Raw genomic sequence first — 15,906 nt, 5'->3', positions numbered from 1 at the left:
GAACCTGGTGGTAAGTTGTTAACACAAGCCTTAATCATGTCACCCTGGGAACCTGGTGGTAACACTAGCATGAATCATTTCACCTAGGGAACCTGGTGGTAACACTAGCATGAATCATTTCACCCTGGGAATCTGGTGGTAACATAAATCATTTCTCCTGGGGAACCTAGTGGTAAGTTGGTAACACTTGCACGAATCGTGTCACCCTAGCTGGGAATCTGGTGGTAACATGAATCATTTCTTCTGGGGAACCTAGTGGTAAGTTGGTAACACTTGCACGAATCGTGTCACCCTAGCTGGGAATCTGGTGGTAACATGAATCATTTCTTCTGGGGAACCTAGTGGTAACACTTCCACAAATCATGTCACCCTGGCTGGGAACCTAGTGGTAACACTAGCATGAATCATTTCACCTAGGGAACCTGGTGGTAACACTAGCATGAATCATTTCACCTAGGGAACCTAGTGGTAACACTAGCATGAATCATTTCACCTAGGGAACCTGGTGGTAACACTAGCATGAATCATTTCTCCTGGGGAACCTAGTGGTAACACTAGCATGAATCATTTCACCCTGGGATCCTGGTGGTAACACGAGTCTGAATCATTTCTCCTGGGGAACCTAGTGGTAACACTAGCATGAATCATTTCACCTAGGGAACCTGGTGGTAACACTAGCATGAATCATTTCACCCTGAGACCTTGGTTTTAACACTAGCATGAATCATTTCACCTAGGGAACCTGGTGGTAACACTAGCATGAATCATTTCAACCCAGGAATCACCGATTGCATGCGGTGTACGTAGCAGCTTGCATCATTGCAATGATTCACAGATAGAACCGGGGTGTATACACTACTCTGAATATTCCCTGATAGAAAGGACGTGTTCACATTACCCTGTATTATTACGCATGAGTAGTACATGTATATACATATAAACATACATATTATATAATCATGGCTCGTTGTTTACATTAGATTGTGTATTCCCCCTTTGTCCTGGGAGCTTCCTGTATAGTACTGAGGTATCACGTATAGTGCAAGGTCAGTAACTGTCTGGAAGATCAGGAACACACTACTGTCAGTGTAACCATGTCTTCACCTTTAAACACTGGGCACCATACCGACTGTGTTGAGGTGTCTTTTAATATGAATATATGTATTGCCAAGTCCCATATCACATAATATAAATCACAGTCAGCTTACAAAATAGGAATATATTGATATGTTTGGGTTTCCTAATTAACATTTCGAAGAAAACAGCAGACACGTAATAACAGCTGTATTCCGAGATGTATGATATGATGGACGGCTGTTCATCACCGTGTTTCAGTGTTGTCTGTCTTTGTTTCACTACTACTGGGTATTGGTTGAGGTATATCCTTTGTGTCTAAGTTGGTCCGAGGATATTGAGCTTTGAAGATTATAAGTAGTGGTATGGCGAATATCACTGTCCCCAGAAGACACCAGTTCATCCATTGGACACCTGGAATTTGAAATGATAATGATGAATAAACATGAATATGATAAAGCATAAAACAAAGTATTATATAAACACAGATTATCATACTGCTTACTGTAAGATGTAACTGTGTCTATGAATCAGAATTGATCAAATATTTTAAGATTATGAATATTTGTTCATAGACCGAGCCAGATGAGCAATGTATTAGTACGTAAAGCGAAACGGGAAGGTAAGACGAATCTGATGTTTCTTCGTACGAAACAAATAGATTTGATTATATTACCTTGTCAATTAAATAATATACCTTGGCATCCAGAAAATGGCATTCGTAGGAGTGAGTGAGTGAGTTTGGTTTTACGCCGCTTTTAGCAATATTCCAGCAATATCACGGCGGGGGGACACCAGAAATGGTCTTAACACATTGTACCCATGTGAGGAATCGAACCCGGGTCTTCGGCGTGACGAGCAACGCCTTAACCACTGGGCTACCCCACCGCCCCGGCATTCGTACGGACACACAACATTATACAATACGTTTGTAACGAATATGCTTATAACGAACTGACGGATATAACGAAATGGCTATTATGGGTTCCAGGCAAAAGCTGTATATTTCAGTCGAGGAGCGTATGACGAACGCGATAATATCGAGTAAAAACTAACGCCCCCCTTTTAGTTCGGTATAGCCATAGTTTACTGTATCTTATAACATCAGCTTAGTTAAAATGGGTTTGTCCAGGCTTCGGGACATAGCTGACTAGTCTCTCACAGTCCCTGAACCATAATATAATATTTTCCCTACTGCCAAGCCCTCTCCGCAATACTAAAACCCTTAATGAAGTCTTGATTCCCTCAGGTTCAATTTCTCATCTGACTGGGCCCCTTTTCAATTTAAATGGGTTTATTTGTTGCTATCAAATGTATATAAATTCAGAGACTAGGCGTGAGTCTAGTAGCTGACCTATATGAGGTATCATGAGGACAGACAAGAAGATGATTCCGGCCAAGTTGTACATGGAGGTCAGCATCCCGGCCGTCACGCCCTCAGCTATAGGGTAAGACGCTTCACACCCCAGCTCGTAGAACAGCGGTATAGAGCCATTGATGAACACGCCAACCAGGATGGACGATATGTAGAGGTACACTGGCAGAAGGGATACAAATAGGAAAAGATGTACATCAGAATGGCCTGAGATCATAATTCAGATTGTGAATAACCTGTAGTATTCGAATATTGATTATCTGATTGTGATGCTGGGTTAAAGGCGGACTCACACATGGCGAAGGGGATGAAGGACAGGCGCAGCAGGACGAACCAGATCGTAGATACTGCAGCCAGGAGGAAGAGGAACAGCAGCAGACACTTCATGCGGTACATCAAAATGTCGGCGATCCTGGAGTGATGGAGTGAGTGAGGGAGTATGTCAGTACTTTTAAACGGTTAGGCGAAGTCATACAACTGTTATTAACGATCCGTCGATCATTGATTCAGGTAGATACATTTATCACTGATCACATGTGTATATAGATATATATGCTCCAACATACGTCTGGATATAACTATTCATGATAATATTTAACTTTGACCAATCTCAACGATATCTCTTCACTCTGTGCCTGAGGATCTGAGAACACCTCTGTAATTGAACCCTATTTAAACTTTGATCACCCATGGATGTGTGTGTTCTTAAACTAAAAGTCACATTTCTAAAACCATCCTGTGTCATTTCTATACCTCCTCGATTGGGAAATTTCTATCCTTGCAAAACAAGGCTGACACAGATCTACCTTTGATACTAAAACAACCCCATGGCTAACTCTTTGATCGGCATTCCCGAAATTGGTGTGTCAAAAATGAAAAATACACTTTATTAATCACAACTTCTTATTTATTGCATAGAGCGACGTTTCGATGTAGATTCTTACACTTTTAGCTTGATATGCAATAAATAAAAAGTTGTCATCCATAAAGTTGCATGTTTAATTTTCAACCTCAATGCGCTCAGAAACGACCGTATTGTGACTGTACCTTGACATGATCAGCGCCGCAAAACAACCGCCAATCGTGGCATAGAACCCAATCCAGCCGGCATGATTCTGAAACAGTTACATGCGATACTACGAATACTTCTGTACGCCGATGTACAGCTGTGAGCGCACAGGGGCAGATAATTGACAACGTAAATGACATATAAAAGTGGGTTGGATTATATTTTAAAATAAAGACTTGGCGCTTGGAACCGAAGTGATTCTTGATGCTGACATTTTTTACAAGGATCAATGACCTCCTTTTGTTAAATAAACATTGAATTCCTATATGATAAATCGTATAAAGGGCATTTGTTTATTGATATAATGAACGAGGGAGGTAATTCTGTAGATATATATAACTTTATTACAAAATATACAGTGTTGAATTTCGATGTGGATACAAACATCGTTATCAAACTAAGTGATGTGACTTACGTAATATTGCCGTGTTGAAATCTTCGCCGAAATAACACTAGACTTATCTCCCTTGTTTACCTATACGATACGCACGTAAAATGTCTACATTCTGGACTATGTACAGGGAGTTGTCAAGTGACTTGTTTAATTGAAAATCTGCAGAGAATTGATATTTTTATCTCAGCAAATGAATTATTATGGATATTTCATGCCAAATATGATGATTATAGTAATTTTTTTTAGGTTGAGCAACTCAAACATACGAGGAGGGCGCCATCTACCTGTGTTATTCCTAAGCCGTTGAGGTTTACGTCGAGGACTGCGCTAAAGGCACTGTATACACCGGCTGGGATGCTGTAGGCGGTTAGAATCAAAAGGAAGCGCCTGTGTCTGGAATTCCAAAAATTTCGCTTTTTAGAATGGTTAACGTTATAGTGTGATAATTCTGACTGAGAAACTTTCCATCTACTTGCAAAAACATTTGGAGGTATTGTTATGGCCGTTGATCACATTAAATAACTTTTAACAAACAATCATTCTCAAAATCCATCAAGGTACACAATAATATATCTGTCTCTGGCGGTAGTATTGAGCATATGTTAGGAACGTCGCACTGGCATCTCCTTACGTAGATAGATTATTGGTAGTTTTTGCGTCACGTATGTTTCTGGACATTCGTTTTGTCTATAGTGTTTTGACGTCCCAGTTGATCTACTGCCGCATTATACGAAACACCGCAATACATGCCATATACGGTTACTGGTGAAAACAAGGGGAAATCCGAATAGAATCGTCCACTGATAATATGAGACAAGAAACATAGTGGTAAATCAAGTTCGATCAATCACTGACTTAAAGAGTTGGAAACAATGTCTTACGTGCAAAGTCCCTTGAGCCCCTCAAGATAGTTTGTCCTTTCCATAGACGCTGTGAGACTGGGGGGAGAGGGGGGCTTGGCGGGGAAGTACACCACCACCAGGAGCAGCAACAGCACACACGCCGCACATTCTGTAGTAAACACATGTGAGTCAGTGAGTGACGTTTTACGGTTTGCTGTTTCACGATGAGGGACACAAAGAATTGGCTTCATACATCATAAACATATATAGCGGATGTTGAAGACAATACCTTTTTGGGGGCCAAAAATCTTGAAAAAAATGCCTTATCTCCAGACATCAGGCCGTTCTAAGAGTGAGTATGAGATATGGGTGTTTACATCACTTCAAGCACTATTCCAGACTCAGGGGATACTGCTAGGCTCTTGTATAATAATAAACCTGCACCGGTGGGGAAGAGAGATCGGACATTGAAGGGAGTCAAGCATTTTAACACCCAGTCAATGATATATTAAGATATATTCGGGGTGAAACTCATGCACAAAAGTACACAAAAGTTCTGTGAAATGTCGATCCAGTGAAATGATAGTAAACGTTAAGTTTTACACCACTTGCACACCTTCTTTTGTCCTGAAAATGTATTAAATGACCACTGAAACTCTCGTGAAACCGGTGAAAATGAACTGCGCACCCAACCCCACCTTGGGTTGTATCCGCCCCAGCAAACTGTGATATTGGATCAATAGTGTGACAACGAACAGCGGCTACGGGCACAACGGCGCGCGGCTCGGTCACAGGTGGTAATTCGATTTCCCTGTTGTTCCTACATCAGCTGCATACTGGCAGGTACTGAGACCCACCGATCCTCATTTAGTCTAGCACTCCCAGTAGGGTTGGCATCTTGCGGGGTAGCGTGGGCGTGAATAACACAAAGAAACGCCAAGAGACATATCTACCGAATAACGTTCATATGTACAAGTAACGCATGGTCAAAACAGTTGATTACCTCTATCTTAGAAAAGAGTTACTTTAAGTTATACGCACCTACATACATGAGCTTCATGATACCGTCTCTTTCCGCGACAAGGTCAGTGGCTGAAGTGTGGACATAGGCTCCTTCATCTTTCCGGACAGATGTGCTGTAACCATATATCTTAGTTATGGGTGTGGTTTGAACCGTACAGAAGTATTACTGAAGTGAAGGATGAAGAGAGGGTCTTGGAAGATGACGTCAAGTAATGGGAAACGATTTGAAACTAACATCAACACACTTCATTTTTATGAGGCACACACATTTTGCGATAAGAACCTTAGTAGATCGGTTCACCTAATTTTGTTTTATTGTTGTTATAAGCAAATCGATTAAAGACTTCGTAACATGAAACCCACGCCAATCTGTAAGTGAAACATCATTTCAGTAGCGCGATCACGGTTACTGATATTAAAACCGTCACCATTCGTGCATGCGTAGATGACCTAGTTATTCGACCCTGCTTGCATTCTGACGGGGCAAACAATGTTGTAAACTACATGGCAGGGGTTCAGAACAATAAATTTGGATTTTTTACTGCGAGTACTTTTGATATTTTGTCTCAAAGCCATATTTGAAAGGACAAAAACCTTTGGTTTTTATTGTATAGAGTAATCCGTATTTACAAGAACAGCGTTATGGGTATTTTCAAAGCAAACCAATAAACTGTACTTCACATAGAGTGTAAGGTAACGATATGTTCGGATGATTTGATTATTTGATGTCCGGAAACATTACTCGGAACCGAGGTCCTCCCCTGAAGTGCTTTCCTAATCGATGCTAAAAACATTGTCAAATCTGAAAACACATAGTGTTAATATCCTGAATTCATGCGGGTCAATACATCTACAGAACTTCAAACACTATCCCGATAACTGATACAAACACAAACGAACAGATCTTACTTCAGATGAAGCATTTGGCCGACACTCAAGAACGACCCACCTGGTTCTGGTACCAGGAGGGGACCTGTGAACAACAGATGGAAAACATGACATCGGATGTGATGAAACTATCCGTAATTAGGTAATGCAGGTTTGTATGCATCACCAACCAATATTACTGTCATATGATAAAATATTCGAGTCTGCGAGAGAGGGGAGGGTGGGGTCAGAGGGGTGGTAGGGTTGGGGTGCTCCATATTCATCGGTTGACAACATGAGCAACAAGACACGCGACGGGCACGATGACCTCAATCCAGGTCAAGGTCACGCATCTTGACAGTCCAAAATCGACAATCATCGGCCTTTTGACATCACCAGATGCAAATGTTTGTGTGATATTTAACCGATGGACTTGGATGAGTTAACCCCCTTTGTTACATGGGAATCAGTGCTGGCATGACACCACCTGGTCATGACCTTTCGGACATTACAGATGTGAGTTCTGAATATATCTGTTCAAACTAAATATTTCCCTCTTTATATTTTCCAGGCCGCACATTGGAGGAGTGTATATGATTAGAAGTATTTGTGGTACATTGACGTATTTTTCCAGTATTTGTGTCACTTCCGCGCATCCAACTTAGTGTAAGGGGCCAGCTCAAAGTAGAGGTTTACACATACAGTGAAATCTACGAATTCTACGGATACATGTATATTATTCTGGATTCACATGCCGACCTTCTGACAGGGTGGGACGAGATATTGATGGTGCCATGCAAATGGCTGTACCATTGACCTCCAGCACCAGACTTGACGGAAGAGTATTTTGCCGCGGAAAAGATACCATACACTTGAAAACTTAATTTTACAAACTATAATTACAAACGTTATCAAAGCCATACTAGGCTGAAAACAATTACTGAGTCACCAGTTGAAATCTTTTAATTTGTAAAACACGACTGTGATAGAGCTATCACATGCATCACCACCGACGTACCATTTCTTGATACGTCTATTTTTAGCTATCAAACATACTATATTTTACTATGTTTGGTTAAACATGCCCACTTACATATTTTCAGTTGAAAGCTCACATGTGCATTTGTGTAAATGACGTAGGCTTTCTATTTTCTGCTGACACAAGTCATTTGACATGCGACCGTGGTCACCTGCAGCTGTCTACTTCTTGGCTTTCATTTCGAGGATATTTTATCGAGTGTTAAAATAACATCGTCGTTATAGCTTATTTTGTTGGTTGCATTTTTCATTCTATGGGGTAGAAGTAATTGCTGTGAAATTAGGAACTCAGAGCTGTTTGAGGCAAATACATTAAAGAGAATACTGAATTTGAAACATGATCATTGGCTTCAACTAAACAATTGCCGATATTCTGATACTGTTCATAAACAAGGTTTAATTCCAACTTACCAATGATGAAGCCAAGAGACATGCCCAAGTAGAAGAAAACAGTCGACATGGCTGTTGCAGTGGCCCTCTGTTTGGGGGGAAACCACGTGGCGGAGAGGAGGGCGGGGCCGGCCATGGGTACAGTGCCAGCTACACCATTCATCACGGCTGAGATATTTATCAACCTGGTGAAGGAAATTCATATGTGTTGAAGAACATCCCTTGTAGGATGCATAACAGAGAAATATTCCCATCCTAAGCTGCAACATGAAGCAATACTCTCCCATGTTGTTACACACGCTGTTCAACGACAGTAAAGCATTCTAACAGATACATAAAATTCACTGATGTGGAACAGATAACTATTGTTAACGTTTACTGTTCAGGAAGTGCACAAAATAGGAATTTTCAGACGATTCGCCAGTGAGCAACGAACTCACATAAGTCTCGCCTGGTTGTCTTCAATGTCGAGTTCACGTCTTTTACCACTAGTTTGCCTTCGATACAGTTCTTTAAAAAGCGAGTCAAGTGTGGATCTTGATTATATTATAGCTTCATATATCAATACACCTATACAGGATTTTGGGACCGATCATGTATTATTCTGGGTTAACGTTTTGGAATGCGAGGGCCTGGGTTTGTACTACAGACAATATATTTCTTACGTAATTTAAATGATACAACGGTTTTCTCTCACGAGATAAAACCTCCGAGAACTTCTGTCCACAGTTCAATATTTTCCAAGCATGTCAAGCATGTCCAGGAAGCCATTTATTGTTTTGTAAACCGTGACAAATTATCATTTATTCCAGAAATTTCGGCTATTCTATGGCAAAATAATATGCACCTGTTAATAACACATGAATACATGTAAGATATAAAAGTGATTATTAACATGAGCTTCAGCGTGAACACAACAGTATGTCGCAGATGCAGTGAATACCAGAGTTGGCTCGTCACGGTCCCAAGGCTAATGATATTCAAACTTCTGAGTTTTCTAGAAGGTTTTCAGTAAAAGTAATGAGTTGAATAGTAACAATCATATCCAATTCCAAATGCATGGCTGTGTTTCATATGTGTAATTATCTAAAAAAAACAACCTTCCATTGAGGTCTGTTCGGAAAAGCATCTACGCGCCTATTACAGTAAATTGTTTTTGTACCGGAGCAACATATGGTGTTGATTTTGCATTGGCGCCTATTTACATTCCATTTTGTTTTAATCTGACTGTAAAACAAGCATATATAATTTAGTTTTCCATGCTGTAACCATGCCAAACAATTATGTGTATGAACGCATGCGGAATACTACTGCAAATTGAAATGTATATGATTCATTGTCACGTTGAAACGCAAGAATGATTCAGGAAGGTGAATCTGATTATAAGGAACAGTCATGCATAGTCATCGCAGAACTTACAGATGCAGAGCTAACCTCGCTCGCACTCATCAATGTGAACATTTAACACTGCATGGTATCTACATGTATCTCTCTTCGTCCTTGCAGTGTCGAGCTCCTGGTATCATAAAGTATATGGGGGCGGCGGGATAGCTAGTGGTTAAAGCGTTTGCACGACAGGCCGAAGACCCGGGTTCGATTCCCTCATTGGTACAATGTGTGAAGCCCATTTCTGGTGTCCCCGCCGTGATATTGGAATATTGCTAAAAGTCACTCTCAACAAAATTAATTATAAGAAACCCTTTTTCAACGGTGTTGTAAAATATCACGATACACATAAAAGCTACCGTTCACATATTTCTCTTAATATAATTTTGAGGTTAACCAATGTTTCGACTTTCATTATGACTACATACAAATTGCCTGTTTTTCGTATTTCACACGATCACCAGACTTCTCGAAAACAAAGCCAGCATAGATCTGACATTCATCTCCACCATAAACACATGCATGTGTGTGAAAACCAATACGGTGGAAAGATCTACCCCATTGCAACATATATAAAATCTATCCTTTCACACCTTATTACCACACCTGATCAAAATGTGATTAATTCCAAAATCGACTTCTCTTAAACATCCAATTTTCTCTCTGAAGTGAGCTGACCATGTTTTTCTAGTTATAAAACAGAAATATATTTCAGAAATAGAGGGAAATATTTAGTTTCTATTGTGTGTTTCACGTTTAATCTCGTTTTATCTGAGAGTTCCAAAGAAATTGATAAAACTGGCAGATTGTTTTATGTTGACGTCTAAATGTATTCAAACGTACAGTATGTATTAGAACTTCAAATGGCCTTCCTTCCAGACATGGGGTAATTGTAATTTGTAATTGTAATTGAATGTAATTAATTACAAAAATCTATGTAATTGCATGTAATTTGTAATTGAATGTTTAAAATGTAATTTGTAATTGTAATTTAATTAATTAATATCTAAATGTAATTGAATTTTTCAATTACTTTTTCAGTTACATCAAATTACATCTCACTTTTTTATTTTGGTGGTCATCAGGCAACCCTTGCAATTATATTCTGTACAATATGGAGGACAAAGCAGTGTTTTTCAATAAGATGCTTGTTGTCGGTATATACTCTAGCAGGTGTTACGTTTTGAAAGAGATTTGAATGTCTAAGCCTTTGTAACTATCACCATCTGCACATTGGTGAAACAAAGGGAATCAGTAACGCATGACTGAATGTAGGTTGGTATTTGAGGAAATGGGGGATTAACAGTACTATTAGTCAAGTTCCTATTAAAGTGGCCTCTTTGTTTATTTCTCATAGGATATGATATTCAAAATCTTACTGAACTGTAGTCCTATTTTTATAATCATGAAAGGTAATAAGCCATAAATCCAAGTTGACAAATCCTTTAGTATGTTAATGTGGATTATGTCAGATAGAGAGACCGGCAGAGTTTATATTGTAATGTAGGCCTGTAATGATGTCATGATACAGTACACCTAAGGTGGACAAAGTGTTTTTTGCAACAAGAGATGATAGAGGTGTGTATTTGATAATAAGCCCAAAGAAATATGCAAAATACAAACTTGATCAAATAGTGTACATTGTAGATATAATCTACTTTTGCATTTCACTTTTTGATGACAAAAATATGAATTGGATTTAGTGACCACTGCTTACCAACATCGATATGTTGTTGATTAAAGGAATACAGAAATATATTTGTTTTGGGTTTTTGTTTTTTAACAAAGTAATTTGTAATGTAATTAATTACATTGGTAATGTAATTGTAATTTAATTAATTACATTTTAATTTAAGGTGTAATTGTATTGGTAATTGTAATTGAGGAAAATCAAAGTAATTGTAATTTAATTAATTACATTTCAAAGTAATTGAACCCATGTCTGCTTCCTTCACATGTATATTAGGTAATCTGGGTACACAAAGCAGTATTTTTCAACCCGGATCGCTATACATGGGGCCAAAAGCCGGATTTTACACCATTTGAAGCAAACACACATGCGGTAGAGATGTAGGTTGAGATGTAATTAACCTAGTTTCATATCGGATACCTCATCAGTGTCATCTCATGTTACAGTCTCTTGGAGAATAGGATCCATCAATATGGAGTAGTTATATCAAGGATATCCCCTTCAAGTTCTGTGACTTTCTCACGATGTTGGTGATTCTATTTTCACTTCTCCATAACAGACAGTTATCTTTCTTTACTAATACTAAAATATGCCAGATATAAATATTAGGGTGTTCTATTGTCATACATCATATGAATATTCTACTAACTTTAGTCTACAATTACTAGCAACTAACAACTACTATCTGACGATTACTAAAATGAAGAATTGTCCTAAAAACATTTTATTAAACGTCTGGAATATTATTTTGATTTGATCTTGTTTTTGTCCAATCAGGTCATACTCATGGCACATTAAAGGAGGAAGTATTCCTTGTTAGATATATTTGATTAGGTTATAAAGGATTGTTTTTGTATTCAACATTTTAGAAGGTCACATAAACAAAATATGGCTAAAGCGTAAATATTTACAGCCTCTCAGTTTGGCGTCCACAAAATCAAACTGGTAACACAAAACCGAAAATGATACTGCTTCATTATCGAAAAAATCCGCCGCAATGCGTTTATGTCTCTAAGTATAGGCCAAACTGTCACATACGGTATTACACAAGCTTCGATTCAATATCAAGTTTGTGTGCAACTCTACCTACATGCTCCATTGAAACTGGTGTAATGATCTATAAAAATGTCATGAATATAGATCTACAGAAGAAACACATGCTTTATGTTTTCTCCGATAATTTAACTTGATCACCTCAAAAGAAGATGATCGTACTTTTTATGCTTACCATGTCGCTGGTACTGGTTCGCTCGTAATGCACCTTATCGACGTTGCCAACACCAACAGCACTGCACACGCCAGCATCGACGTCCTCAGACCTACAGATGGAAAGGATAACCACCACGTCAAGTTCTTAAAGTACGAAGGATATTATATTAATTACGCATTGTATCTTTTAACAGCAGGGCTTCGTGTCTCAAAGCGATCTTACCGTGATTCCCATTCTCGTAGCGTAAAGATCGGTTTGTAGAACAGAGCCTAGTACCCTAGTGTTTCTACAATAAAATACAGTACAACCAGAAATTATTGAGAATTTAAGATTGTAATTTTTAAATATTTTTTTTTTCACTCATTACTCACGTATTGAATGTGAATATTAGCAGAACATAACTCCAGATTCAAAGACAGGTGAACAGTTAGTATTTTGTCAAGTCACCATGGGCAGCAATGCAGGCTTCAATGCGGCGGGGCATACTACTGATCAAAGAAGTCTATGCTGTCCCAATATCGGACCACCTCTTCTTTCATTTCAGCAATATTTGTCAGATTTTTCTTATTGACACTTGCCTTCATAAGTCCCCAAACATTTTCTATTGGATTTAGGTGAGGGCTATCTATAGCTAATAATGTCATATTTGGGGTCCGAAACCAGACCTGTGAATGCTTTGAACGATGTTTTGGGTCGTTGTCCTGCTGGAAAATCCAAAAGTTTCCATAGAACACGTGAGCAGATTTAGGTGGCATTTGAGCAGATGGAAGTAAATGTCCCTCGAGAATATCTATGTACCGCTCACTGTTCATATTCCCTTCAAATACTCAGAGGGGCGTTGCACAGAACTTTTATCTGAGAAAATCACATTGTCCCAGTTAAAATGTCTATGCTGTAAGCACCAGTTCAACCTTCACTCCTTTTGTTCAGGTTTCATGATCGGTGATGGAATTCCTCGACTTTTCTGCCAACCCATTGCATGCAGCTCAGTTCTAATTGTCTCCTTACAGACAGCCACAGTTCCCCTATCAATCATATCCAGCCTTAAGTTTTCTAAACTCCTTCGTTTGTTTTTAGAAACAAGAATACCAAGCCGCCTCATGCACCGACAGTCAATTTTCTGGGCCTACCTGAACCTCCCTGGTGCTCAATGCCATATCCATTTGCAATATTTTTCAAAACACGATAAACAGTGGACAAAGGGATGCCTGTACTACTTGAAATCACTTTAGCTGATCTGATGTCCTTCTTGTAATACTCTAAAATCAACTTCCTCCTCTCTAAATCATCCATACTAAGGATCACTGAAAATGTCGTCTGCTAGCAAGTAAACAAAGGGGGATAACTCTTCAGAAACTAATGGAAAAGGATTAACGAAGTTGTCTCTCTTGAATGAAACCAAGCACTTGATAGCTGGTCAAGGTTGTTTATACTAGAAATCCAATTAAACATATTCCTAAAATTCTCAATAATTTCTGGTCATACTATATCTGCCTAAGCGAGAGGCAACCCTAAAAGTGCTAGAATCTGTACTTTACTGAGAACGTGCGATCCTACGGTACTTCAGGTTAGTTTCGAGTTGGTTTTGTCGGGTAATTACGCTGCTTGCATTAGTACCATACAAATATCCGGTTCCCGTTTGACAGAAAGTTAGAGTTGATATTTATTTCAAAGACAACTGTAAGTAATATAAATCAACTATACTAAATCAATTCAAACTAGCTCCACATCTGTTTATAATAATATATTATATTTCATCTTTCTAATACGGAGTGACGCTTCCCTCAATTTGGTTATTTAAATTTGATATTGACGCTGATATTGGAATTATCATTGGGATGATATTTCAAATTATCTTTCAGAGTTACATACCTAGGACGTATATCGAACATGTGTACATGACACACTCTATAACAGATTTCCATCTCATATATTATGCTTCCATATATTTTCAAATTTAAATCAACTTAGGTATTATTGTGAAACATACAAATGGTTTTATCTTAATTTCTCAACTAGAAGCAGCTAGGTCCAATTTTTCATGGATGAGAGGCAATTCAAAGACAATAATAAGACAGGCACGAACCTTTCACGTCCATCAGCCAAGCCACGGGAAACATGAAAATAAAATAGCCAATATTCCCACCGTTGTAAAACAGTGCTATATGGGCATCTGTCCACCCGAACACAGCCTTTGCTGACTGAGCAATAGGTCCGAAAGTGTTCCATATCCCTGCCTGGAGGAGCGCAGCATACGCGAATACGCCCAGAACATACCACCGACGTTTATAGGACTTGATTTCTCTCGTGAAGTCCAACAAGGAGCTGTTTTCCTTCGGGGACGATTTGCTTGGAGCGTCCTTGCTTTGGTCAGTATGTTTAGTTTCTTCCGAGGCTTGAGATTTCTGGTCAGGTTGAGTATCCGCCATGCTGTACCTTTATGTTGAGTGCATTCGGATCTAACTTGAACTCATTTTGTTCAACAAGCTGTTGCAATACTTGCTATGTTGACGTCGATTGTTTCAATCGATGATATCACATATGAGAAACGTGTAACACTAGGCTGATGTGACTCCTTGAAATGTATACATCTGAGTATTTAATGTATCTAATAACGATTCTTCAGCCACTTTAGAAAATGAAATGATCTGCAGTGATGACGACAAGATTATTGGAATGTATTGATAGTGGAGTATCGTCTCCCCAAGAGGTACGCAGAGACTGTGTCAAGTGTAGCCGGGTGTAGCCAAACACCAACACTCATATACCACTACCATATAGAGAAAAACTTGTGGTGTGTTTTGGCACGTTTAGCTCTCGACTAACCTGATAGTTTAACCTTTCATCCAATAATTGCCACCCACGGCTGTGAGGCTTTCTATTACAAATCTGCCCCTGTTGTATTTCAACCACACATATATCTATGGATCTTTTTGAACACTTTGTAACATGGATGCCTGCTCTGCGCCGTATTGGATCACGATAGAAGTTCGCAGTTTTCACTATTTTTATTACATATTGATTGTGTCATTTTCTTTAGAAAGTATGCTTGGCAATAACAAGGGCCATTGTAGTTCAGGTTATGTTTACGGTAATCGGAGGTAGATTACCACTGTGGTATATCCGCTTGACATAGTTTTCGCCCCATATGTTGTGGGCGATCGCCACCTGCTGCAACATACTTGAGTGTTTAACACTGATGGTCATGGAGTTTACGATCATAATCACCAGCCGCAATATACTAATATATACTACTCAAAGTTTGCAGAGGGTCAGGTCTTGATAATATCGAAAAACAATCCAACCAAAGTAAATTGAAATTTCATGATGATTTGGTAACCACGGGCGCCTCAGTTTTATGATGAACGGACAGAGGAACCCATGCGTGAGGCTTTTGTTTGTTTGATTGTTGTGCACCGCCGTCCTCATCAAAAGTCCAGCTATATGGCGGCGGTCTGTACATAGTCGAGTCTGGACAAGACGATCCAGTGATCAACATCTTTTTAACAATCTGAACGTGTCGTATAAACAACAAACGACACATATGT

The 15,906-nt window shown here is 39.1% G+C and overlaps 1 protein-coding gene across 1 annotated transcript; it reads right to left on the bottom strand.

Annotated features, from left to right (window-relative positions):
* Positions 1-622: 622 nt before the first annotated feature.
* On the bottom strand, positions 623-15,117 carry LOC124281360 (solute carrier family 49 member 4 homolog). The gene is made up of 11 exons (XM_046717396.1): positions 14,445-15,117; positions 12,377-12,467; positions 8,094-8,257; positions 6,687-6,750; positions 5,796-5,890; positions 4,794-4,923; positions 4,197-4,305; positions 3,497-3,564; positions 2,743-2,861; positions 2,429-2,611; positions 623-1,488 (listed from the first exon to the last, which is right to left on the bottom strand). Exons 1-11 carry the CDS (start codon positions 14,785-14,787, stop codon positions 1,322-1,324), a joined length of 1,533 nt encoding a protein of 510 aa, XP_046573352.1. The 5' UTR covers positions 14,788-15,117; the 3' UTR covers positions 623-1,321.
* Positions 15,118-15,906: the final 789 nt, after the last annotated feature.

This window comes from Haliotis rubra, unplaced genomic scaffold (genome assembly GCF_003918875.1).
Source record: "Haliotis rubra isolate DU_JTF1 unplaced genomic scaffold, ASM391887v1 Scf283, whole genome shotgun sequence".
NCBI classification, from domain to species: Eukaryota; Metazoa; Mollusca; class Gastropoda; order Lepetellida; family Haliotidae; genus Haliotis; species Haliotis rubra.
Note: the sequence above shows the minus strand (reverse complement) of the source record. Positions and strands in the feature narration are given on the sequence as shown.